Here is a 25,328-nt window from a genome sequence, read left to right as displayed (position 1 = left end):
TCAGACTAAGTGGCTTGGATCAGCGAGTCAAATCCAATACTGGCACAATAGGCCTCTGGTCAATAAGTTGGAGGGGGAAAAACAACGAAAAAATGAGCACACAGGATAGCAACTAATTTAACGATTCATCCCAATTGTGCTAACAAATGGAGGGATAAATATGTTATTGGGAAACAATTAGCCTCCTGATGTATCTTATAGACTTTAAACGAAGCATTTAATCCCTCTTTTCAAATGTATCAGAGCTCAAACTGTTATCTATTCATTTCCAGTGCAAGGAAATCTGCTTTAATCTGCTGGATTAACCCCTCTGTGCTGTTTTCATCAAAGGAAAACTAATGCTAGACGGCTCCCTGAGTGCACTCTGAACAATCGAGTCTTCAAAGAGGAAGGATACAGAGGAACCATCAATGTCAGAGAAACCTCAGAGCTGCCTCTTGATTTTCGATAAAGCAAGATATATATGACGTTCGATATTTTAGCATGTACATCACTCCTACCATATGCTTTACTAAAAGCCTGTGGGGAATAAAAGGAAGACAATATAAATACCAGAACAGATCTGTAAAATTAGCCAATTCTCTAACTTTTATAGCTTCTCAAATGGGCATTTTAAAGCTAAAATATCATAGTAAGTCTTTATCAATAGCATTTTGTGAACACTAGACACTGGTCCCGTGGATATGCTCAATTATCATCAAGAAAAGCATAGACAGCCAAGGTCACGACCACCAGGGGTCAAAAAGTCAACACATCAACAAGAGAATCACCCACCTCTTAAAACAACTGAGTACTAGCATTACACTGGATGAATCCAAGCGCAGGCCTGGACCCGCTTGGGGGCTAGAAATAAACTAAAGTGATTAACTCAGTGGCATGGGGTTACGTAAAGATGACATTTAATGTAATGAAACTTCATCACACTCAGTCACGATCTGCCCTTGTGCACGCCTGCATATGTGTGTGTGTGCGTGGTGGTCGCTGTATAACTCCTGTCATCTGAGATGTCCATAGCTCAGCGCTCACAATATTCACTTTGTTGTGATGAATGTTCTGTAATCTGTGTTGGAACTGAGTGAAGGAGTTAAAGATCCAAATGTTCCCCAAAGAGCCAGCCTCCCTCCCACCGACCCTGAGGGCTGATTAATGGAAAGACTGCATGACTCTTTGTGATTGGAATGAAGATGGAGGGGATATTGTTTATGATCATTTTAGGAAAGAGACTGAGCTGAACGTTGATTGACTACAGAGGGGCCTGTGGCCAAAAAAAAAAAATGAGAGAAGAGTATTCACCATTTACAGGGAGTGATGTGATCTAAGTGTTACATATTATAATTTCACATGGTCTCAGACATGCACACAAACACAGTCATCTTTGGCCTGCTTTTGACCTAACTCTTTTTAGAGCACAAAGGGCCCCTGTGTGATATCAAAGGCAAAACATCTCACGCTCTGCTCCGATGGTCACCAACACAGACTAGTGCCCCTGTATTTTAAAAATGGCTCAATGGCCTACAGACAAACCTTATCCAACCCCTAACCGTAATATAAACATGTGTTTGCATATGAACAAGTTAAAAGGTGACCTGAGATAGTCATTGCAAGGGCCATCTTTAGCCTCTTTCACACAGTAATACCAGTAAATTGCCGTAAAATTACCGGAACGACTTTACCGGTAAATTCAAAAATGCCCTGTTCACACATTCAACGACATTCCGTCTTTTTCCGGAAAAGCACTATTCACACATCCATTCCAAAATACCGGTGAATTCTGTGATGTCAATAACCTCTAAACAGCTGCGCTTGTATTTTTAAACATGCGGGTAATACGTGTTCAATATTTCTGTTGATGGTTTCATTTTTGTTTCAAACTTTAGTATTCATGCAACTGCTTTTGTTACAGAGACATTGTAATAGACGACTGGTTTAAATAATTATACTCACCATTAAAGGGACTGTAAGTAGGAATTACTCCCATCTAGTGGTGAAATTGTATTTTGCATTCAAACTAATTTTGCTCTCCAGCGCCTCGCTTTTTCAAATGCGACGATTTGGCGACGATGTTTTCTTCTCCTGTGGCGCGGCATATGTATGGTCCATAATAAGAATGCAATCCAGACTTAAACTTGCCGGTGCAGTTTCAAGCGCCTCTCACTGCTCTGCACCTGCGTTTCTGGCTCTGACCGAAAACGCGTTGTGGAAACGCGTTGGCTTAGTACTTTTTGTCCCTCTCTGCTATTATAGTTTTGCAAGATGGCGGAACTACATGGAAGCCTCCGTCGACCTACCCGTCCCATGTATATAAAGATAATAAATTCTTCATTTACGAGGATTAGTTTAAACATTGGCATAGGTATTTGTACACCATTGAGGGCATATTTATGAATAAAAATATTGATTTTAGATAATAAAATACCTAAAAAGTTACTTATTGTCCCTTTAATAAAACACCTGATGCTGCCGGGAGCTGACCAATTTGTTGAAAATCGGCTTGAAAGGATTAATAGCACAATGAAGTTGCGATTGTAAATTACAGTCTGTAGCCTAAGACACGTGACATTGCAGAAAAGGTGCGTTCACAAATGTAGACTACGCTGATGCAAATTCAAATCAAATAGTTTATCAGCACAGATAAACAGTTCTGCGTTCAAATTGAGTTCAAAAGATGTCGCAAAGCACCGGAAAAAGTAATTACCATGAATGTGACAGAGGGAAATAGTAAAAAGATATTTGAATTATTTACTCATAAACTGTTTTCTGAGTCTGTGTCGCAAGGATGAAGTTGCCTGACTCATCATCTCCTCATTAGACGCGCCTTCTATACGGATTATGATTGTATTGAGATTTTTTGTTGTTTGTTTTTATTATTCGTTAAGTAGTAGCCTAATTTAAAGCTTTCTAAAGATATATTTATCATGTCTGTGAGGCATGTATTCGCTGAGTTTCGGTTTATTTTTGTAAGCTCTCCTGTTCAAGACGAGACGGCAGAAAGCATGTTTGTTTTCTTTATTTTTTATTTCTTTATTTTATATTATGATCGCGCTGGCACCTATATGTCCCAAAAAAGCGTGCTTTATCTTGCACTCTCCACACAAAATATTCGATATAGCGCACATCTGGGTTTAACGTTAAAACATCGTTACATGCTTGAACTGTTTTATATCTTTAGATTTTATTTTAGACAATTCGTGATGATTTCAGAAGGCTAAACTGATTAAATATAGGCTATGTAAACTCTCTCTCTGTGCTGGCCGCTTTAAAACAAAACTTATAGGCCTGCTTAACGATCAAAAACTGCTCCAACATACAAAACTGAACTATTTTAATAGCTGAAACAGTAGTATAAGCTGTTTTGGGAGAATTGGGAAAAAAGACGGGCTGAAGTGAGTTGCGGGGCAAACCGAAAAGTTGATGCCGAATGTCCAGCACACTTCTTCGCTGCTCCGACTTCTCGTTTGTACCCTATGTGTTTTTCCATATGTAAAAACTAAAATAAAAGTTATTATAATTTTTTTTATTATTGTGTTCGGCATGATGGGTAGCGTGTGATTTCATGACGTGCCGCGGGTTGAGATCCACTGGTTTAGAGCTACAGGATTTATGGAGTAGCAGGATCCCCAAATAGATTGACAAAAGTCATAATAAGAACAAGAAATACTTCCACTACTACTTCGTTTGTGATGGTCGTTTATTTTTTAGATATTAAGACGCAATGTTTTCAGTTTATTGATGACCTGACTTTGTCCTGTGAATGCATTGCTCTCTGAGACAGTTAACAGTTTTTTTATCATACGTTACTGCATCACTAACAGTTTCTCTCAAATGATGACATATTTCTTCATCTGCCCGGATAAGGAGAAGCGCTTTAATTTCACTGTCGCTTCAGTTGGATAACATTTATTTTATTTTCTTAAACAGTGCGCGAATGCGTCACATTGTTATGATTGGCCTGGAGTAGACGTCTTAAGTCACCGCGTTCTGAACTCTTACGTGCTCATACCGGTAATTTTCCTTCTGCGTTCACACACTGCAGAATTCCGTCAATTTACTGGTAATGTTACAACTTCTCATACCGGTAAATTGCCGGAACGAAATTACCGGTATTTTTGAAAAGATCCTGTTCATACATGATCTCTTTACGGCAATTTACCGGTAATATTCCGGAAAAGTCTGTATGTGTGAAAGGGCTTAATGGGAATCAAACACAAATGTGACCCTGAACCAAAAAACTAGTTATAAGTGTAAATTTTTGGAAATTGAGATTTATGCATCATCTGAAAGCTGGATAAATAAGCTTTGGTTTGTTAGGATAGGACTATATTTGGCTGAGATACAACTATTTTAAAATCTGGAATCTGAGGGTGCAAAAAAAATCGAAATATTGAGAAAATCGCCTTCAAAGTTATCCAAGTAAAATCCTTAGCAATGCATCTTACAAATCAAAACTTAAGTTATGATGCAATTTACAGTAGGAAATTGACAAAATATCTTCATGGAATATGATCTTTACTTAATATCCTAATGATTTTTGGCATAAAAGAAAATACAAATCTATAATTTTGACCCATTCAATGTATTGTTGGCTATTGCAACAAAATACACTTGTGCTACGTATTACTGTTTTTGTAGCCAATGGATATGCTTGCTGTGGCAATACCAGATTGTACATTGTAACTAATATATATCATGAAAAATAAACAATACCATAGTTATTTTTCTAACTGGAATTTTTCATGTTACATAAGCAAAAAAAAAAAACATGAAATATGTAAGAAAATGCCTATTCATGACCACTATTTGGGTTGGTGAATTGCAAGATATCTATAAGGAATGTGTGTGGTAGAGAGGGAAAGACCCACATCATTACTTTTCTGTAGTGGTTTAGTGGTTTAAAAGAGACATGGGAAGACATGTGTCTTTCTCCAAGCCAATGAGGATCTCCCAGAAAGAGAGCACTTCCATTTCCTCTATCAATCGCTTTCGCTCCACACATATGCAAGGCCACAGAGGGGCAATGTGGGCCCCAGCCACGCTTCCTCCAGGGCTCGGAGCCAGCATGCAAGTCATACAAACACCACAGCCTGCCACAGAAGATCAGGGTGGCCCACATGGGAGGGAGGAGAGATGAAGGGGAGGATGGTGCGGGATAACGTGGATGAGCCACACACACACACACTGAAACACAAACACACAGCACTGAAGCCTGTCAGGACGCTTGCCAAGTCCATATACTTTAATTACGGGAACGCCTGACCATGAAAGAGCAGGACCGATTGCATGTACGCTCCACACAGAGAGATTACACTGCAGACGAATGGCTCTCCACAGCCCGGATCGTTCCTCAACAATGGGCTGAAAGGCTCGAAGAAAGACAGGGACTTGTGTAGAGGGAGGAGGCTGTCGTCCAAACCATTGAGAGGGACATCCTGATGTCATACGCGTTAATCTTGCACCAATGAAGACATAATGAATTTTGGCACAGGGAGGGTCTACAGATGGAGTGATCCCTGATTTTCCCTCTCTTTGTCCTTCCCTCTTTAATCTTTCTGCTGTTTTTCACTCCCTCAAAAGGAATTTTAAATCACTCAGCTGAGGAAAAATTCAAATGAAAGACTGGTTCGCTTTACAGATGTGGCCTCAATATCCTCCGGGCTTCCTTTTATGACAGACTTACAATTCTGTTGAAATCAAATGTAAGTGTGTGTGTGAGTGTGTATGTCCACTGCCTCTTCACCCCTCTGACTTTGAGACTCAAATGGAAAGGCTCACTCTTACACGCCAAGATCTCCTAATTCAAGATTGCGAGTGGCTAGTGAGAATGCTTATGAGTTCGGGCAGCAGGTGTGTTGTGTCGTGCAAGCGAGCACATGAGTGTGTGTGGGTTCGTGTCAAAGGGCCTCTCCGTCCTGATTGCAGGGGCCTCTCGAGGGACTTGATGCCTACTTGATAATCACTGTCTGGAAGTACTGAGGCCCCCAATAGCCTGTCTGAGGCCGGAATGGCCTCCTCTCTTTTACAGTGCAATGATTAGCATCTCAAGGGCTTCAAGAGAAACCAAGCCATGGAGGTCGCAAGAGACTGAGGTCTTTGATATGATAAACTCAACTCGAAAGAATCTTGCAATTCGAGAGGCTCAGAGTTGAAATTCAGTAACCCAGCCTGATTTCATGAGAAAAAGTCACTTTTACAAGTTGGCGCCAGTTTGATTTGTATAAAAATCAAACTGATTTTTAGGGAAAAAACATGAAAGTCCACCCCTAAAACACATTAAGTTTAAAGTACAGAAACCTCCTTACTGCATCCATTTGTTGAAGATCACGTTTGATTTTACTGATGCCTAGTGGTCGATTGTCAATGATATCAAACCATTTTGACGGACTGGTTTTAAATGTGTACAGTTTGAAAGATTTGACAGCTATGGCATTAGTTGATTTTTAGCAAATAACGATTTATATTTTTGTTTGTTTTGTCCATTTTGCAGCTTGTCAGTGACAATAACAAAGATTTTCAATGTATAAAAAAAACCTTGACATTTTTCAAAATTACAAATTGTTTTATTTTATAAAAAAAAAATGTTTTCATTATTTAAAATAATGTAAAATTCAATAAGTTTTTTAAAACCTACAAGTGAATTTAGGAATTGCAACATTAAATGGTCCATTATTTTTTGCAAAATGGATATTCATGGGTAACATGTGACCCAGGACCATAAAAACAGTCATAAGGGTATTTTTTTTAAATTAAGGTTTATACATTATCTGAAATCTGAATAAATAAAAAATTGAAAATCTGGAATCTGAGGGTGCAAAAAAACTGTAAAAGATAAATAAATATCGCCTTTAAATTTGCTGCATTTGTTTATAATTTTGGCCCATACAATGTATTGTTGGCCATTGCTACAAATATACCTGTGCTGGCATTTATTTCCAATGAGACAGACTTCTACAGGGTGTCTCTTCAAATCTCAACCTAAATGAAGCTTCAAAGGACCTAATCTCATACCAGAAGCTGCAGATTAGACACTGTGGACCTTGTGACACTATGGTGGCCACTTAAAAGAAGGATAAACCTGCAGAGACAGACTCTCATTCATGATGCCGTGCCTGGCCAGCAGTCATGAGAAAGCTACTATCCGATGTCTCCTGATTCTGTTGTTTTTCTTGGGTGGACCGATTTCCTCCTGTGGAAACAGCAGGAAATAGAGGCGCTATGTTCTTTCATGCCTACATACATTGATGGTCTATATAGTGTTATCTTACAAAAATACGCTAGTGTGGTGCGGCTGCATGATGAAAGGATTTCCGTTTGATTCTGCTCCATCTGCGTGCATATACGTCGTGACATTTCAATCTTAAGGTATTGAATGATGTAAGGAACTCCACTGAGCTTCACATAAAGGTGGCAGACAAGATCACTGTTCTTTCTCATAATCACCTGCAGCAAGTCTGTGGAGAAAATAAGGGTCTGGCAGCATTAAGAAGTCATTATCTTTAAAGTTACAAGGAAGAACTTTCCTACCAAGTGTCATCTTCATGACAGCACTTGAAAGGAGGTCCCAGAGGGGCCAAACGTATCGCCTCTGATCATGAAACGTAACAAACAGGAGAGCGCATTAGAATTCTGGAGGGCTGGCAGGACACTTGCATGAGGTGCCTCCATAAACAAAGAGAGAGAGAGAGACGGAAGAGATGGCAGGCACCCCACATATGCAGATGAGATGCATGACACACTCAGTTTCCACAACAACGGAGCCCAAGGGAGAGCTGAACTGGTGACAAAGGCTTTGGCAGCATGAACACCAAGACCCGCTCACAGACAGAGCTTCATCCAGTCATTCTGTGATCTGGGCTACAAGAACTTGCAGCAATAAGCACATAGACTCTACACTGAACCACCACCTATTTGCCATTTCTGTTCTGGGATACAATTTCCAAATAAATCTTTTTAGTAACACTTCACTTGAAGCTTATAAACAAGAGACGTTGTATTTGTTATGCATTTTAAAACATTTATAATGCACCTTATAATTAGTTGCATGTTCTTGAAGATAGTTATAATACATCTTATGCTTAGTCCTGCCTTACATGGTTAAAGCTTTAACAGTATAATGCATTAGAACACATTAAATGATTAGTTGTTTTATTGGTTGATTGGTGTTTTAACTCTATTAAAAAAAGTCTAGTAAAAATATAAGAGAATTTAAAACAATTTAATAAAACACGTCTTAGAGATACTGGATACTATGCCATGAACAGCATATTGGTGGATCTCCATTTGATATTAAAAACTTATTTTAGAATCCTATTCTGCATCGTGATCCATTTTACTCCATAAATATTTATCATAATACATTAAAATTAAGACTTTTGAAAGACAAAGTGCATTGTTTATATTAATATTAATATAATAATAAAAAATATAGCAATAAATATTAATACAAATATTATATTTAAAATGCTCTTTTAATAGGTAACACTTGTCAATAAGGTTTAATTCAATAATTATGTATTAATAAATATATTAAATTATTGCATTTGCAGTTATTCATGTAGGTTCATGTTAATTTGTAAGTGCATTGTTCATTGTTAATTCAAGTTTTGGTTTGGTTGCTACAAGTGAGGCATGTGGACGAGGGCAAACTGCAGGGATGGAGAGTTCAGTGATAATACGTGTGACTGACCACAGAGAGTGCCGTGTCTGTTGTGACGAACGGACAGATGGCGCCAATGAGAGGAAGGCAAGCGAGCAGCTGCTTTGGCCCTTCACTGCGGGTGGAGGATAGAGGCGTGTCCGCATTTGTCAGACAAGGGTGATGACGTCAGGGCGGCCACAGATGCCGTTGGGCGGGCAGCTGTCCTTCCCTGGCATCAGGTGAGGTTGTGCACAGTTGCACTGGACACAGCTGTGGTGAAAGCTGGCAAACAGCATCCCAGGAATGTAGCTGGTCACATCCTCTGTTGGCATCTGGTAACTATCAGAAATACACACACAGACACACACACACACACACAGTGTCCATTGCTCTGCTGGAGAGAGCAAGTGGCCAGCACACATCAGTGACCCACTGTTCCACTTGACAGTGTCCAGCGCTCCGGGATGGAGTCGTGTCTGAATGTTGGATATCCACAGCTGTCAAAGGAACACAGGCCACCTCATCACAGCATTAAACAAATGAGGCAGAAAATGAGAGAATACCCGGCATTACCGTCATTCGGTTTACGAAGACTCAAAGCACATGAACACAAGCTGTTTGGAGGGTGTATAAACTTTTATGCAAACACAGCGTCCTTTGTTCGTATGATGATAGCTTTATTTGCATTTGTTTCATTTCGTAATAGCCTGAACAGGTTTATAGACAATCACCATCCATTACAGGCTAATTTTAGAGCCAGATTCCCCCCCCCCAGACTTGTAGGTTAAGTGCTACTCAAGGGCACTTCCAAGCAAAGTCAGGACTTTGAAAAAAAAAGAAAACCCTGTGAGCACCTGCTTAAAAGTGTGCTTTCCTCACAGATGTCCAATGAGCTTCATAGCCAGGGGCTCTTTCAATCAAACCCATCTGTCAGAGCTTAAAATGACTATGTACCACCAGGGTACACAGGCCTACCAAACTCCCTTGATAACTTCTCCCTAGATATGCAGCTACCTTCTAAGGTGGCATGTTAACTGAATCTGAACCTCATAACACTTTATATAACACCACATGTGACACAAATAGTACTTATAGGGCACTGGAGACTCGACTTACAATTAGCTCTGTTAGAGTGTAATCTTAGCATGTTGCTAAGCTAATGACACAATACTCTGACAAGTATAATAATACCCAGGACAACAGGACACTTTCAATAAGATTATTATATATATATATATTTTTTTTTTTAAGCACTGAAACCCCATAATACCAATTTTAAACTTCCATATCAGCTAAAAGTGAATCTTAGCAGATTTTAAGCAGAAAATAATGGACTTAAAATGTAAGGAATAAAAGCATCTACCTCAAACGCTGCAAAAGCAGAGCTGTTAAAATCATCAAGGACTCTATCCACCCCAGTAACCATCTTTTCACTTTGCTGCCATCTAGTAAGCGCTTCCGCAGCCTGATGGCAAAAACCGAGACACTCAGGAGGAGTTTCTTCCCCCAGGCCATCAGGCTCCTAAACTCAAAACCAGCCTCTTAACATCTTCATGTCTCCACTTAATATTAATTTATCAGTAAGATATTCATCATTCTCTACCTCACATTGACATACTGACAGTGTCAACCTGTTTGCACATTTGCCTCTTGTACATTCCTGTGTATCTTAATATTTAAGACTACAGTATAATGCACATATGCACATCGTACATCCCTGTGTATCTTAATATTTAAGACTACAGTTTACTTTCATGCACATTATTTTGCATTCTATATTTAATTCTACAGTATACATCTTTTTTATATTTTAATCCTATATTTTTATGGTTTACTTTTATTTTATTCTTTCATAGCTATATTTATGTATATTTTCATCTGTGTTGTATTTTTTAATAATTGCACTGTCCACGGAGCGGACATGACTCACATTTCACTACTGGTTATATATGCTCTATATAATTGTGTATGTGACGAATGAAAATCTTGAATCTTGAATCTTGATAAAAGACACAAAATTCCAATCCTTAAGTCAATAAATCAGGTTGCATGTGTGTGTGTGTATCAAAGGTTAATGAAAGTATCAATTCTTAAATAAATAAAAAAATGGTTCCACGATATTCTGCATCCCTAGAAAAAATAAATAAAATAAAAAAATATATAATATAAAATATGTTAATTATTATGAAATATATTAGTTCACAGTTAAATTTAAATATTGAAATGAATGTACAATTTGTAAGAATTTGACAATGATAAATTTCATTTTTGTAAGATTTTAGGATTCAGTCAAGAGACTGAGGCAGAAACAGACAGTGTAACGAAATGATCAAGAGGATCTTTTACTTGAGCCTGAACAAGAACACTGAATTGATACAGATTGAGGCAGAAACACAGGCACAGTGCCCGCTATAACAGAGGAGCTGGATGTGACATTTATTGTGTCTGTGTGTGTGTTTGAAAGAGAATAAAATGAACAGCAATTCTGTACTGGCACAGATACAGCTTCACCTTGACAACGAGAATGTTAGATGCTAAGAAAAGTCACCACAGAAGAAAAAACACAATTACAACACGCTACAGTCTGTCTTCCTCTGATTTGTCCCTCACAGGCTTCATAATACTGCTCGGAGCGACTGACCAGACAAACTACAGAGGACGTTCTTTGCAGCTCACTCCCTAAACACTGCCACCAATCACGGCTTCTGATGTTCCCACCGAGGTCTACAAGATGTTGTCAATCATTAATCGTTCTCAATCAGGCGAGATTTCCACAAGGAGATATCACTTCCTGCCGCGACAATGTACCCCACACCCACCCCACAAGCCTTCCTTCTTGCTCACTGCTTCCAAATGTTATCTGTAATTAACATTCGCTCTGCAAATTAGCTCAAATCAGATCATGCTTCTTAATTAAAGTGACATTTTTGAATTGGAGGGGTACACGTGTGGCTGCGTTAACATGCTAATTAGCCACGCTAACATGCTAAATGATAAGTGACCTGTAGCAGCATTTAACGTCTCCAAGGGAGGTCTTCCCTCAAATCGGACCTGCAGAGGCAGGTAGGTGGACATTACATGGTTATGCACAAGCACCTTAATTGGCATGTTGTCACGAGTCGTAAACTCGCAACTAAAATGGCCCTGAGAATTGACCACATGTCGGTTAGCATACTAGCTCTGTCAGTGCATGCAGTTATATAGAGCTCAGATTCAGATTGTTATGACATGCAAACAAATTGTCTAATCAGCCACATTTTCAACCAGGTTTATTAGCGGTTGTCTTCAACTGAGAGCCCGCCAAGCTGAGGGTTGAAGTTGGAGGATACAGGTGATGTCAAGAAGGCCGGCATATTTATGAGGATTTTTTTATGCAGATTTCCACTCCCGTGAACCCCAAATAGTACAACCCGAATTCCGGAAAAGTTGGGACGTTTTTTAAATTTTAATAAAATGAAAACTAAAGGAATTTCAAATCACATGAGCCAATATTTTATTCACAATAGAACATAGATAACGTAGCAGATGTTTAAACTGAGAAATTTTACACTTTTATCCACTTAATTAGCTCATTTAAAATTTAATGCCTGCTACAGGTCTCAAAAAAGTTGGCACAGGGGCAACAAATGGCTAAAAAAGCAAGCAGTTTTGAAAAGATTCAGCTGGGAGAACATCTAGTGATTAATTAAGTTAATTGATATCAGGTCTGTAACATGATTAGCTATAAAAGCTTTGTCTTAGAGAAGCAGAGTCTCTCAGAAGTAAAGATGGGCAGAGGCTCTCCAATCTGTGAAAGACTGCGTAAAAAAATTGTGGAAAACTTTAAAAACAATGTTCCTTAACGTCAAATTGCAAAGGCTTTGCAAATCTCATCATCTACAGTGCATAACATCATCAAAAGATTCAGAGAAACTGGGGAAATCTCTGTGCATAAGGGACAAGGCCGGAGACCTTTATTGGATGCCCGTGGTCTTCGGGCTCTCAGACGACACAGCATCACTCATCGGCATGATTGTGTCAATGACATTACTAAATGGGCCCAGGAATACTTTCAGAAACCACTGTTGGTAAACACAATCCGCCGTGCCATCAGCAGATGCCAACTAAAGCTCTATCATGCAAAAAGGAAGCCATATGTGAACATGGTCCAGAAGCGCCGTCGTGTCCTGTGGGCCAAGGCTCATTTAAAATTGACTATTTTAAAGTGGAATAGTGTTTTATGGTCAGACGAGTCCAAATTTGACATTCTTGTTGGAAATCACGGACGCCGTGTCCTCCGGGCTAAAGAGGAGGGAGACCTTCCAGCATGTTATCAGCGTTCAGTTCAAAAGCCAGCATCTCTGATGGTATGGGGGTGCATAAGTGCATACGGTATGGGCAGCTTGCATGTTTTGGAAGGCTCTGTGAATGCTGAAAGGTATATAAAGGTTTTAGAGCAACATATGCTTCCCTCCAAACAACGTCTATTTCAGGGAATGCCTTGTTTATTTCAGCAGGACAATGCAAAACCACATACTGCAGCTATAACAACAGCATGGCTTCGTCGTAGAAGAGTCCGGTTGCTAACCTGGCCTGCCTGCAGTCCAGATCTTTCACCTATAGAGAACATTTGGCGCATCATTAAACGAAAAATGTCAAAGATGACCACGAACTCTTCAGCAGCTGGAAATCTATATAAGGCAAGAATGGGACCAAATTCCAACAGCAAAACTCCAGTAACTCATAGCCTCAATGCCCAGACGTCTTCAAACTGTTTTGAAAAGAAAAGGAGATGCTACACCATGGTAAACATGCCCCGTCCCAACTATTTTGAGACCTGTAGCAGAAATCAAAATTGAAATGAGCTCATTTTGTGCATAAAATGGTAAACTTTCTCAGTTTAAACATTTGCTATGTTATCTATGTTCTATTGTGAATAAAATATTGGCTCATGTGATTTGAAAGTCTTTTAGTTTTCATTTTATTAAAATATAAAAAACGTCCCAACTTTTCCGGAATTCGGGTTGTAGACTCTATCAAATCACTGACATTGACCCCATGTGCACCAGCCCACAAGAGCCACATTTCATAGTAGGGTTACACAATACATCTCTTAAACACATACGCACATGTATAAATCTCACTGCCTTCAAAAACTCACTCTACACAATCCATCTGCGTAATAAATTATGAACTTTTTTCACACATAATTAACAAGAACTCTTTGACTTTTAACTTATGACCAAATTAATGCATCCTAGGTGAATGTAAGCATCTATTTAAGAACATAAGAATTTTACATAAAAAAAAAAAAAAAATGTCACAGACACAGACAGAACAGTAAATAAAACGAATAACAGAACAAAAGATAACTGACAAACAAACAATAGATCAAATCAAAGTCAGATTAAACAAACAACAAATTGAACAAACAAATTATAGAAAATAACAAATGCTAGATAGAATAAACAAGAACAAAAATAGATGGACCAAAGAAACGATAGATCAAACAAATGAAGAACAGATTGAATAAACAAACAATAGGCAGAATGAAAAAGAATAAAAGGTAGATAGAAGAAATAGAATAGTAGAACAAACAATGGAAAAAAAGATAAAAAAATCAAAAACGAGGACAGACAGGCAGGCAGGCAGACAGACAGACAGACAAACAGACAGACAGACAGACAGACAGATAGATAGATAGATGACAGATGGAAAGAATGACAAAGTGACAGAACAAATGTTAGACAGAAAAAAAAGATAAAATGACAGAATCCAATTAACACTTCTGTTACCATAAAGTGTGTTATTTATTACTTAAATATGTAGCATGCATAAACAATGCCCGATTAGTCAAAAATAATAATTTGCGAAAGTAAGAGAAAACATTTAAAAACATCACTTCAACTAGTGCCAAACAATCTTTAATGTCACAGTCTCACAGCCAGTCATGGGTCTTTGATTCACAAACATTAACACACTCACATACTTGTACAGCTGTCTGCAGCCACTAAGATTTAGGCCCCTGATTATATATTCATACAGATGAATCAATAAGGCCTCGCAGCAACTAGAAGACTAGAGGAATTACAATGAGCCCACGTCAATAGGCTACAGCTTTGCATTTCATTAGGGCCAGACCCACGCTTTAGCACTAAATGAATAGCAATAAAACAGCACCGCCGGCACCAAAGCACACCCAAGATCCAGAGCTGGCCCGTCTCATACAGCTCGCTGTTTGAGAGCTCAGACATAGTTGGCCACGGCTCTGCAAAGGAACTAGATTGGCTGAGATGATCGAACAGTGAAAGACACAGGAACTGGGAGTTGGTGAGAGACATGCACATGATTGGTACTCAATTAACTGATGCATGCCATTAACATATGTACATACAGCTTTCCAGCTTTCACCTTATTAGGGACCCAGACACACACACTGTATTTGCGCACGGGCCATTGATTTCTGTCTAATGACACAGGCAGTGCTGTCCAGCTCGGGGACCGCTACAGGAAGAGCAAGACAGAGGAGAAATGCGATTCCAATGATGGGATATCATTCGACATCCGCTGATCTCCCGTCACCACCACTGCGCACAACCTATATCCAGGCAGCGGGTAAGACATCACGCTGGGGTCATATACAAGGACTGAGACAAGATTACTGCATACTTCAGCACAAGCACGTTTGTGTATAAGTGTGTGTGCATGTGGCTCATTTTCAAATTCTTGAGAGAAAATGTGTTTGACTATCAGTGGACTAATACAAACAAAAAAAAAAGTCACTATCCCAAAACCTTTACAATCTTCCACATCCAACCTCAAATGAACACATATGATTGCTTTACCACAACCAAAAATTAATCATGCGACTCACCTTCTTAATCCTGCCGCTACGTGTGCCGGTAAAGGCTACGGTATGGCCACGATAATCATACGCAGTCACTGACGTCATCCCATCATCTTTGTCCAGGAATAAAGGAATCCCTTCGATCGTAATGGTGCCTCCTAAAGGCTGGTTGAAGTCCTGGCCACAAAAGTTGTCATCTATCTGAAGAGGCTGTGGAGAGAGATAAAAAAGGCAGTTATTCGAGTAGTTACAGACTGGGAGTTGAGGCAATGGATGCCAATGTGGCATTTTTTTACTCATCTTCATTCTCTGCAATACCAATCCATTGCTTGATATTCCTTAGGGTCATTAAAGGCCATATACTGTATTTTCTGTGCTAATGGATCAGCTAGAGGGCCACATTCATACAGATATATTGCAAGATGAGTCCCTGCACTTGTGCCACTCAAAGAACGGATGGAAAATATAGTGGACCTGAGGGAAAATCATTCTCTGCTCTTAACTCCTTTGTAAGGACAAACTGCTAAAACGGACATAGCCGACACCAAATGTCGCACACAATGCCTCGCAATTCAAACACACACGATCCCTAATCGTACCACACAAAGTCGACCGCACAATGAACAAAGTGTCCCGGGAGATGTCCTCCCCACTCTGGTCGACAGACTGGGCTCATTAGCAGAGACAAAAGTGGCCATGACCCCCACTGCCCCGCATTGCAACCCAACGGTGCCCCTCATTCTTCACCCAGCGAGGGGTGCCACTGCTGCCAAGGATGACCCGTTCCAGGCAGCGGGAAGGATATTCAGGCTTGCAAACACTGTAGCGGACCAGCGCTGTGCCCTACAACACAAGAGAGCATGTCCTTTCCTAAACCCCTGGGGGATGTCAGGATTTGCTCTTTAAACAGAACGAACAGAAGGGGATTGGACAAACAGACCAAGTGCATCTTTAAGGTTAGCGACGGTCTGGGTTACACCGACCCACCATGCACCTACTGTAATTACAGTCGGCCTGCACTCAGGTGTGAGCAGGACTAATCTCCAGAGAGAAAATGTTCATTGCTCACCGTTCGCAGCTATTGCCGCTAGGTGTTATTCTCCGTTAGATGAGGAAACATTATGTTGGCAGAGTTAATGACGCTGGTAATGGCGGTTAATGCAAGCCAACCAATGATGCTGAAAAATACCACTTGCGTTAGCAAAGCTTGAAAAGTGCTGGCAAAGACAAGGTTGTGGGGACAAACTATGCCTAATGGCGTGTACCGTGTGGATGAATTCAGCCTGAATAACACCAATGCCCCCGGTGAGTCATGGTTGCGCAAAATTCAGAATTAAAGAACTGAAATGTCACAGGAAGTTGAACTGAAATGACAAGAAGGGGAATTTACTGAATTGTAATTTAAAGAAATTCAACACAGGAGATCCTAACTAACTAACCGAACTAACTAACTTTCTATCCTTCTGTCTATTTATCATCCAATCTATCTTTCTCTCCATCCCGCAACCAAGGAAATGCTACACCCAACCACCTATTTATCCATCTTTCCATCCATTTGTCCATTTATCCAATCATCCCTCAACCTGTTTGCTCCCTTCATTCACGAGTAAATGCTACATACTGTATGTATACAGGTATATCACTAAACAAGCATATGTACACACAGTCAACCTAGAAATCACATACACTGCTAAAACATAAACCTTCTATTCAGTATCCCATTTGAGAACTGCAAAAATAACAGGGCTGCCACCCATAGCCAGTGACCGCAACTGGCAACGATGCGTATCTATCAAGGTTTTACAGTATGCCTCATGCAGATTTCTTCTTTTTCCCCTCAAATTACAGCTTCAATTTAGGACAAAAGGAGAGGGAAAGATGACTAATCAAGGGTGCAAAGTGGCTACGAGTGGGAGGAATGTGTCCAGTGCAGAATATTTTCAGTGGGAGGGAAAGGGAGGAGACGGATGTTTTGGACTCCTGACCCAAGAAGAAATCTCATCTTTCCCATAAATCTCTAGTTTCGGAGCAGGGCGTTAAGAGACACAGACATGTTAACAAGTTAAAGACAGGACTATGCGACCACAGTTTCTTGGGCTGGACCGAGACTGTCATCTTCAATATCTGTGGAACGTGAGGGGGGTGACAGCTGAGATGGAAGTGGGCCGAAATGCCTCTGACATGCTTGACAGGAAGGAGATGCCTCAGAGTCCAGTCAGAAAGTATGAACCTCAAAACTTTAATGAACCCATCTGTGTTGCTGCCACTGAAGATCAAACTGACCCTACGTAATAAATCACAGCACATTTGCACATTTTCCTCCAACAATTATTTGCACGCTAACAACCAACCTAAAAATGACTCACTTCCAACTGCATTATTTACAAATTTTGGAATGTAAGGGAATCTTCTGAAAATCTGATCTTAAAGAGATATATACCTTCTATTTTATGGTACCTTGTTGTCATTTCACAGACTAACAGCATCATCCCTCATTTACTTTCATTACATAGAGAAGGCCCAGAATATTCAACCAAAAAATTGAACTTTCACAGAAGAATGTAAGTCACACAGGTTTGGAACAACACAAGGATGAGTAAATAACAACAGAATGTTCAGTTTTGGGTGAACTATCTCTTTAAGTTGCAGTAAATCTGTCTACAGTCTAAAAATACTACTCAACAGCATGGAAGGTTTAAGACAAGGTGGCTGTTGTGTAAATGTATTATCTAATAAAAACTCTTACGCGAACCAGAGATATTGTGGACTTCAGGAAGAAGAAACGAAGCATGCATGACCCCATCCACATTAACGGGATGGTTGTTGAACGTGTCTCCAGCTTCAAGTTCCTGGGAACCACCATCTCGGAGGAACTGTCCTGGGCCACAAACACCTCCAGCCTGGTCAAGAAGGCTCACCAGCGCCTTTTCTTCCTCAGGACACTGAAGAAGAACCAGCTGTCTTCATCTATCCTGGTGAACTTCTACTGGTGTGCGATTGAGAGCATCCTGACCAGTTGCATCACAGTCTGGTATGGGAACTGCTCAGTGGCTGACCGCAAGGCACTGCAGAGGTTGGTGAAAACTGCCCAACACATCACATGGACGCCACTTCCTGCTCTTGAGGAAATCCAGAGGAAACGCTGTCTACGATGAGCTCGCAGCATTCTCAAGGACTCCTCTCACCCTGACCATGGACTGTTTATCTTCCTGCCCTCCGGGAGGCGCTTCAGGAGCCTCCGGACAAGGACCACAAGATTCAGGAACAGCTTTTTCCCTAAAGCTGTCTCCTTGCTGAACTCTGCCCTCTGACACCCCTCAACACCCCCCACACCCACACACAGACTCCTCCCCCTCTTCAACACTACATCTGTTTGATTTATTTATTTATTTACATCAAGCAAAAAACAGTAACTTGTTATTACTTGCACTACTGTCTGTTCATCCAGGAACACTGAATAATCCATTTGCACACTGAAATATTTACTATGCACTTTACTGTCCACTGCAATAGTGTAATTATGTTCATAGTTCTGCCTATAGTGTACATACACTTTTACATAATCCACCTGTATAGTATGTTCATAGCACACATATCTGTATATCATGCTAATAGTATTTAAAATCTGTAAATATGTCCATAATACATATCTGTATAGTTATTGTACATATTGTAGACCTTGTATATTCTGTACTTACTGCTTATTGCACTTCTGTTAGATGCTAACTGCATTTCTTTGCCTTGTACCTTACATGTGCAGTGACAATAAAGTTGAATCTAATCTAATCTAATATTACCACAATTCTGAGTAATGTCTGGTTGATTCGTCTCTGCGGATGTCTAAGCACAAACCTCAAAGTGTCCTGATTTCAAGTCAGTGACCCAATGCAGATCAGTGGGACACAGAAGTGTGATGCTAACTCAACTCTGTTCTCACACAAACACACACACTCAGCTGTAATCCTTATGTTTTATCGTTACACCATCTGATCGATCTCACAGCAGACACGATCCAGCTCTCTCTTCTATCAGTCCATCTCATTCTTTTCCTGCTCTCTCTCCATCCGTCCAATGATAGCCTTAGGTATCGACGAGGGAGGCAGGGTTTGACATAGGGGGATGTGATAGACAGACAAGTCTCAAAGGGTTAATCTGGCTGCATGTTTTAGAGACGCTGCAGGCCTGATCCAGAGAGACTGACACCTGATAGACCAGGCATTTTGGGAGAACATACACAGGAGAGACAAAGTTCTCAGTCCTGTTTTTGAGAGCTAAATACAGTTATGTTTACACAGTTCAGTTAGAGTGAGGAGAGGACTGCATTTTATAAGCAAATTGAAACCTTTTTAAAATCAGTAACTATAGTTACAAAAAACTATTTAGATTTAATTATTCATTCTTATTCAACCATTCATCATTCTGTAATTCATTATTATATATAGTCCACATATATACATGAATATATACAGAATTTCAATTTTGTAAGTTGTAATATTAATTTGTTTATATATAAACAAGAATATAAATTGTGTGTGTGTGCATCTCAAAAATTAACAGTTTTCAAATGTATGATTTACAGTTTATAATTATATTTATTAAATAGTATCGCAAAAATATTTATAAATATTTAAATATATTTATACATTTTAAGTACACATTAATATTTAAATGTATAAACACACAATATGTTTATAATTATCATAGTTTTATAATTAGGTTTAAATAATTTAAAGATTATAATTATATTCTATTTATAATTATTTATAAAAGGTTATATAAATAATATAAAATCTTATTTTTAATATACATGAATATTTAAACAAATTATAAGGCTTTTGAACTAATATCAGTTGAATAATTAATTTATACATTTATGATAATATTTAATATATTTCAAAATAATATTTCAAAATATGTATTTATAATAGAAATACTGTAAGATTCGATTGCAGTTTTAATAAAATTGTAATAATTATATATAATTATATACACATGTAAAATTATAACTAAATAAACTTAAGTTTATTAAGTCAATTATTATAAACTAAATTAAACTAGTATCACAAAGAAATAAATACAGAAAAGATATACCAAAACCAGCATAAAAAATGCACAAAGCACTTCTTATATTCTTCCTAACACTGCTGATTGTCTATAAAGTCACTCATGTGTGTTCGACATGAATCCTTATTTGTGTACACTCAGATGTGTACCAAGGTGTTTGTTTTTTGTTTGTGCATGTGCGCAATTGTTCTTAAATGAGGTTGTGTTGATGTGTGTGTATGTGTGGGCTTGTCCTTAAATGTGTTTGTAGATGGCGGAACACATAAATGAAGATAAAGAGAGGCTGCCAAAATTTCTGGACGCATGTCCTAAGAGAAAGAGAGAGAGCGAGGTATGAGTGGATGGATGGCAGGCTGCCAGCCTCCTGTTTTGATTGGTGACGGTGGAAATGCAGCGGCACAGCCGTTTGCCCTTTGTTTCCTCCAAACAGCCAATGGAGGCTCTCTAATTGGGTCTTAATGGTGCTCAAGCTAAAGCGAGCCAGAATTCAGGCACTCTCTCCACCGCTCTCACTCTCTCTGGCATTAATAGCAATAGACAGGAGAACATCACAGATTCCCAAAAGCATCTAAAGGCTTATCTAAAAATACGCGTCATATTAGCATGGCCATCATGAGCTGTCATTCAGCTAAATATAATGGTGTAATGGTGTAATTTATAAAGCTGCTTCCACTGTGCAATCCTTTTGACCCTCAATCTAAAGTCCTTTAGCAGGACGTAAATTCATTATGTAGGCTGTCTATCCTGTCCTATGATTAAGGAAAATATTATTTGACATTCCTGCAGCTCAACTGGTAGCTCCAGAGGTTATATAAGTCTTGGGTAGATGTTAATGTTAATGACTTCCTGTAAATATTTACATACATGCTAAACGATTTATACAGATATATACAGTCAGACACATTCACACCCATAATGCATTCTCACATTCACCTACACTGTCTAGTACATGCTGTGGTCCTGTTGTTTAGGGCTTGTACCCCGTGGCACGGCTGTAAGGCAGAGCAATATATCACTCTACGCTTTCACCTTTAATCACCTCTGGACTCTCTACCTCTCAGTCTCCATTCCTCTTTCACTCCATCCCTTCATCTGGCACTAAAAAATGCACTTTATCGTTTGGCTTTATAATGCCTGCACGAGACAGTCATGGAGCGAGAGCAGGTGTTCACCGCATGGAGGCACTGGAAAATATCAGTGAAAAGTGGAGGAGAAGTGTGCACTGCTGATAGGGGCTGATTTTGAATTGAAGGTGTAGATTAAAATACCCTTCAAAAAGATGACATTGTGAAGAACAGTCCAATGTATTCTGCTTTATATTCAGTGTAGTCTAACTTAGTCATACTACACTGCAACCAGCTACAAATAACCTAACATGTCAAACATTTGAGGGAATAACCTAAAGACTAGATACGCTCCAGGATCTCATTTACTAGCTATATATTTCAAAGATCTGATATCACCTCCCATGGAAATTTTGGCAGCAACAGCAACTAGTCCTTTCTCGAATTTGACCCCCTAGCAGTTTGGTAACTTCTAAGCAAGTTTGTTTCAAAATTGTACAGACCACAATCTCAGAAATGTGCATAAGTAATACTACTTACTGCCTACTATGCAGTATATACTCAGTATTGATTATAATAATAAAAAAGAAGAAGGTTAAATGGTTTAAGCTGTATATAACCACAAATTTAGCAAGTGGTATCCACTGTAAAATAAATAACAAAAATTATTTTGCCTAATTTATTTAGAAAATAAATTAAAATAATATTGGATTACACTATAAGTACATTTATAATACATAAAAAATATATATATAACAATATTAACAATAATTGAAATATAATATCACAGTTATATATGGCATGTACTTCTAACTATATGAAAACTTCTTTCTTGCTATTTCTTGCATATCCCAAACAAGTAGCGAAAATTCGTTTGGCTTTCGGTTCATTTGTCCAATGTAGCTCTTGTAATTCGTCATGATGAAAACGCAAGGCTGTCCATTCCATTTCTGGAACTGAGAAACAACCTTTCTTTGACTGAATGCTTGTTGCTTGATGATGTCACGGGACACGTGGAACAGCTTAAAATAAAGTGTAATGGTGTGTGCATTTAAATATTTGCATGGGTAGATTACATACAAAATCAATGCAAAGGCACGGACAGACACAAATTTGTGCAGGACAATGCGAATGACGCAATCTGAAAAATTTTAACTCGAGCAGAAAATTCACATGACACCTTGATACTTAAGCCAATCAGCGAAGAATAGAAAATAGAGGAGGGTACTACACAATGTTTTTATTGACACAAAAAGCACCACACGAGTAATCTAGAGGCATAATGTGTAAGTGCACACCAAAAGTTTGAGCATTTTTTGAGCATGCATATATCGTTCGCACAGTGTTGCGAAATGGAGCGGGACTAGGATATGACATCATGCGCCAAGGTTTTCACAGTTCACCAATAAAATATCCTCACTAGTCATAATTATTTTCTATTTTAAGTGATTGCAATCAGTCACAAGTATAGTTAATCAAGTACACACACATACGCACACATACAAATCTCATTCAATAAATGCTCCTGTTTCCCTTGCCACTTCTCTTTATATGTGATTTTTGTCATTTTTTAAAGTTGCGTTGTATAAAACAGGATCATATGACACTACTAAAATGAGCAATTCTTCCATGTTTTCAATTTCTTAACCAAGAGGTCACTTTGTGATGTTTAAATCTTCTATTGTTCTCACACATTCGCTTGACGCGAATTCGCAGGTCAGAGTTCACCAAACTTGAACTATGCTACGCAACGGAATGAAAAAATATCTTCCCATGGTCTTGTGTTTCCAGTCTGGCATGCATATAAATAGAAGTAAATGGAACGAAAAGTCTAGTGTGACCGCTGCTTAATGCAATTATTTGCTTTGCTTTAGGTTAAATCAAGTGCACTGCATTGTAGGTCTACTGCAGTGTGCTTTCTTGCATACTCTATATTTGGCATATTCATTATCTCATGTGAGTACTATGTATGCAAAACAAACAGTATGCACAGCATGCATACTGCAGAAACAGAAATACAGCGTGATATAATAAGCCATTCTGATCTTAGTCTTTGTATGCAATATGGATTCAAATGTCCGTGAACATTTCCTGGGTGTATGCCTTCTGAAGCAGATACTATGTTGTGTATAATGACAGAGAGCTGACTGAAAGAGGCAAGTGCAACTCTGAGTCACTCAAATGTGCTGATGTGTAACATGTGCACGCTTGTGTCATTTAACTAGCAGCAGGCAAAACTGTGGGACAGATGTTCATATCTCCTCTCCACCGACCTGACACCACACACGCACCCCAGATAGAGCCTGTTCACACTCGCACATACAGATTCCTCAGACCTGCACCACACAACGCAAACACGTTTATGAGACTGCCCATGACCTGCACTCGGCCCCATGGCATCTGGCACAGACAGAACACATATGCACAACACTCGCTCTCTGTTTCTCCTTCTTTCTTTCATGGCGGTTAAGTGATTATGCATTTCGCTGCATAAATCAGGATAAACTTCCAAAAACTGAATGGAAGAGCAAAGGTAGAAAAATACTTCCAGATGCAAGCAAATTGAAACGGTTTAGTTTTTTAGTTAGTTGGGTGAATCTCATAAAACCTGTCAAAAACTTTCCCAGGTCATATTTAAAAATAAAAAAAATCCTAAAAGAAATTATATTTTGAGAGAAAATTGTGGCATCATATTTAATGCCACCACATATGTAATTCACATTAATGTAATGCACATTACCATATTAAAATAATAAAATGCTCTCTATAAAAGCAAAGTATTGCTTTAAAAAAATAATAATCTATATTTTTTTTTATAAAAACAAATAAAAATGGCTTTCCCACTGAGAAAGAAATGGTCATAAATGGCATAAAATAAATCATTCTTATGATTTTGTGTTGAAATATGACCCACACATATTTTTTCCTGAGATTTACCCACTTTGTCTTTATACAATCCCTATTTAGTACTGAGCGCAGTTGATCTACTGTCCTCATACGGTTCAGATTAGAATAACAGAACAGTTTAGAATAGTTTGGCACGGCATCCCTAAATCTGCACTGCTTCTCATGAGAAAGAACCTGTAGAGGTTGAATGATTTGCATCCTTGTATTGCAGATCACACGTATGTTTGGCACGCTTAGACATCAGACCTTTCAGAGCTTCCATTGAAAGCAGCTGGTTCTACTCTAAATGCAAGGAAATGCAATTTAGGCCAATTTCTCAACATTACTGATCCACTTCCTGCCTGATCGCTTCCCTTTAAGATTCCAGTGAACCTGAACCTGTGCCAGGTTTAACCCAACAAAGGGGTTACTTTATATTCTTGTATGTGATTGCGTATACCCTGGTTTATCTGAGGGTTATTAATATTTAAGCATGAAAAGTACAAAGAACAAAAAAAAAACATCAGCTAAACTATTTTATCTATCTATCTATCTATCTATCTATCTATCTATCTATCTATCTATCTATCTATCTATCTATCTATCTATATATATATAAAAGCATGCATAAAACAATGCATAACACAGAAGAATGTAGAATAATATAATTATAAAACTTCTCATACTAATTTGGCCAATATAATAATTGTTACTAGTAATTTTAATAATGATTCTAAAAAAAAGAAATCAACAAAAAATTTTATTATTCATGAAAAAAAACTAAAATAAATACTTGAAAAGGAAGCTACCTAGTAGTTTTTATTTTTTTATTTTACATAAGATTTATAGACTCCAG

General features: G+C 38.7%; 1 protein-coding gene across 3 annotated transcripts in view; it reads right to left on the bottom strand.

Moving 5' to 3' along the window:
* The window catches only part of LOC132118402 (plexin-A1-like), a 239,357-nt gene that overhangs the window by 176,355 nt on the left and 37,674 nt on the right, over positions 1–25,328 (bottom strand). For all 3 annotated transcript variants that reach the window (XM_059528225.1, XM_059528223.1, XM_059528224.1), the window contains exon 3: positions 15,486–15,668. In XM_059528225.1, coding sequence (XP_059384208.1) covers positions 15,486–15,668 — 183 coding nt within the window. The remainder of the gene's footprint in view (positions 1–15,485; positions 15,669–25,328) is intronic.

The sequence above is a fragment of the Carassius carassius genome, chromosome 37 (genome assembly GCF_963082965.1).
Source record: "Carassius carassius chromosome 37, fCarCar2.1, whole genome shotgun sequence".
Taxonomy (NCBI): Eukaryota; Metazoa; Chordata; class Actinopteri; order Cypriniformes; family Cyprinidae; genus Carassius; species Carassius carassius.
This window is presented reverse-complemented; position numbering and strand designations above follow the sequence as displayed.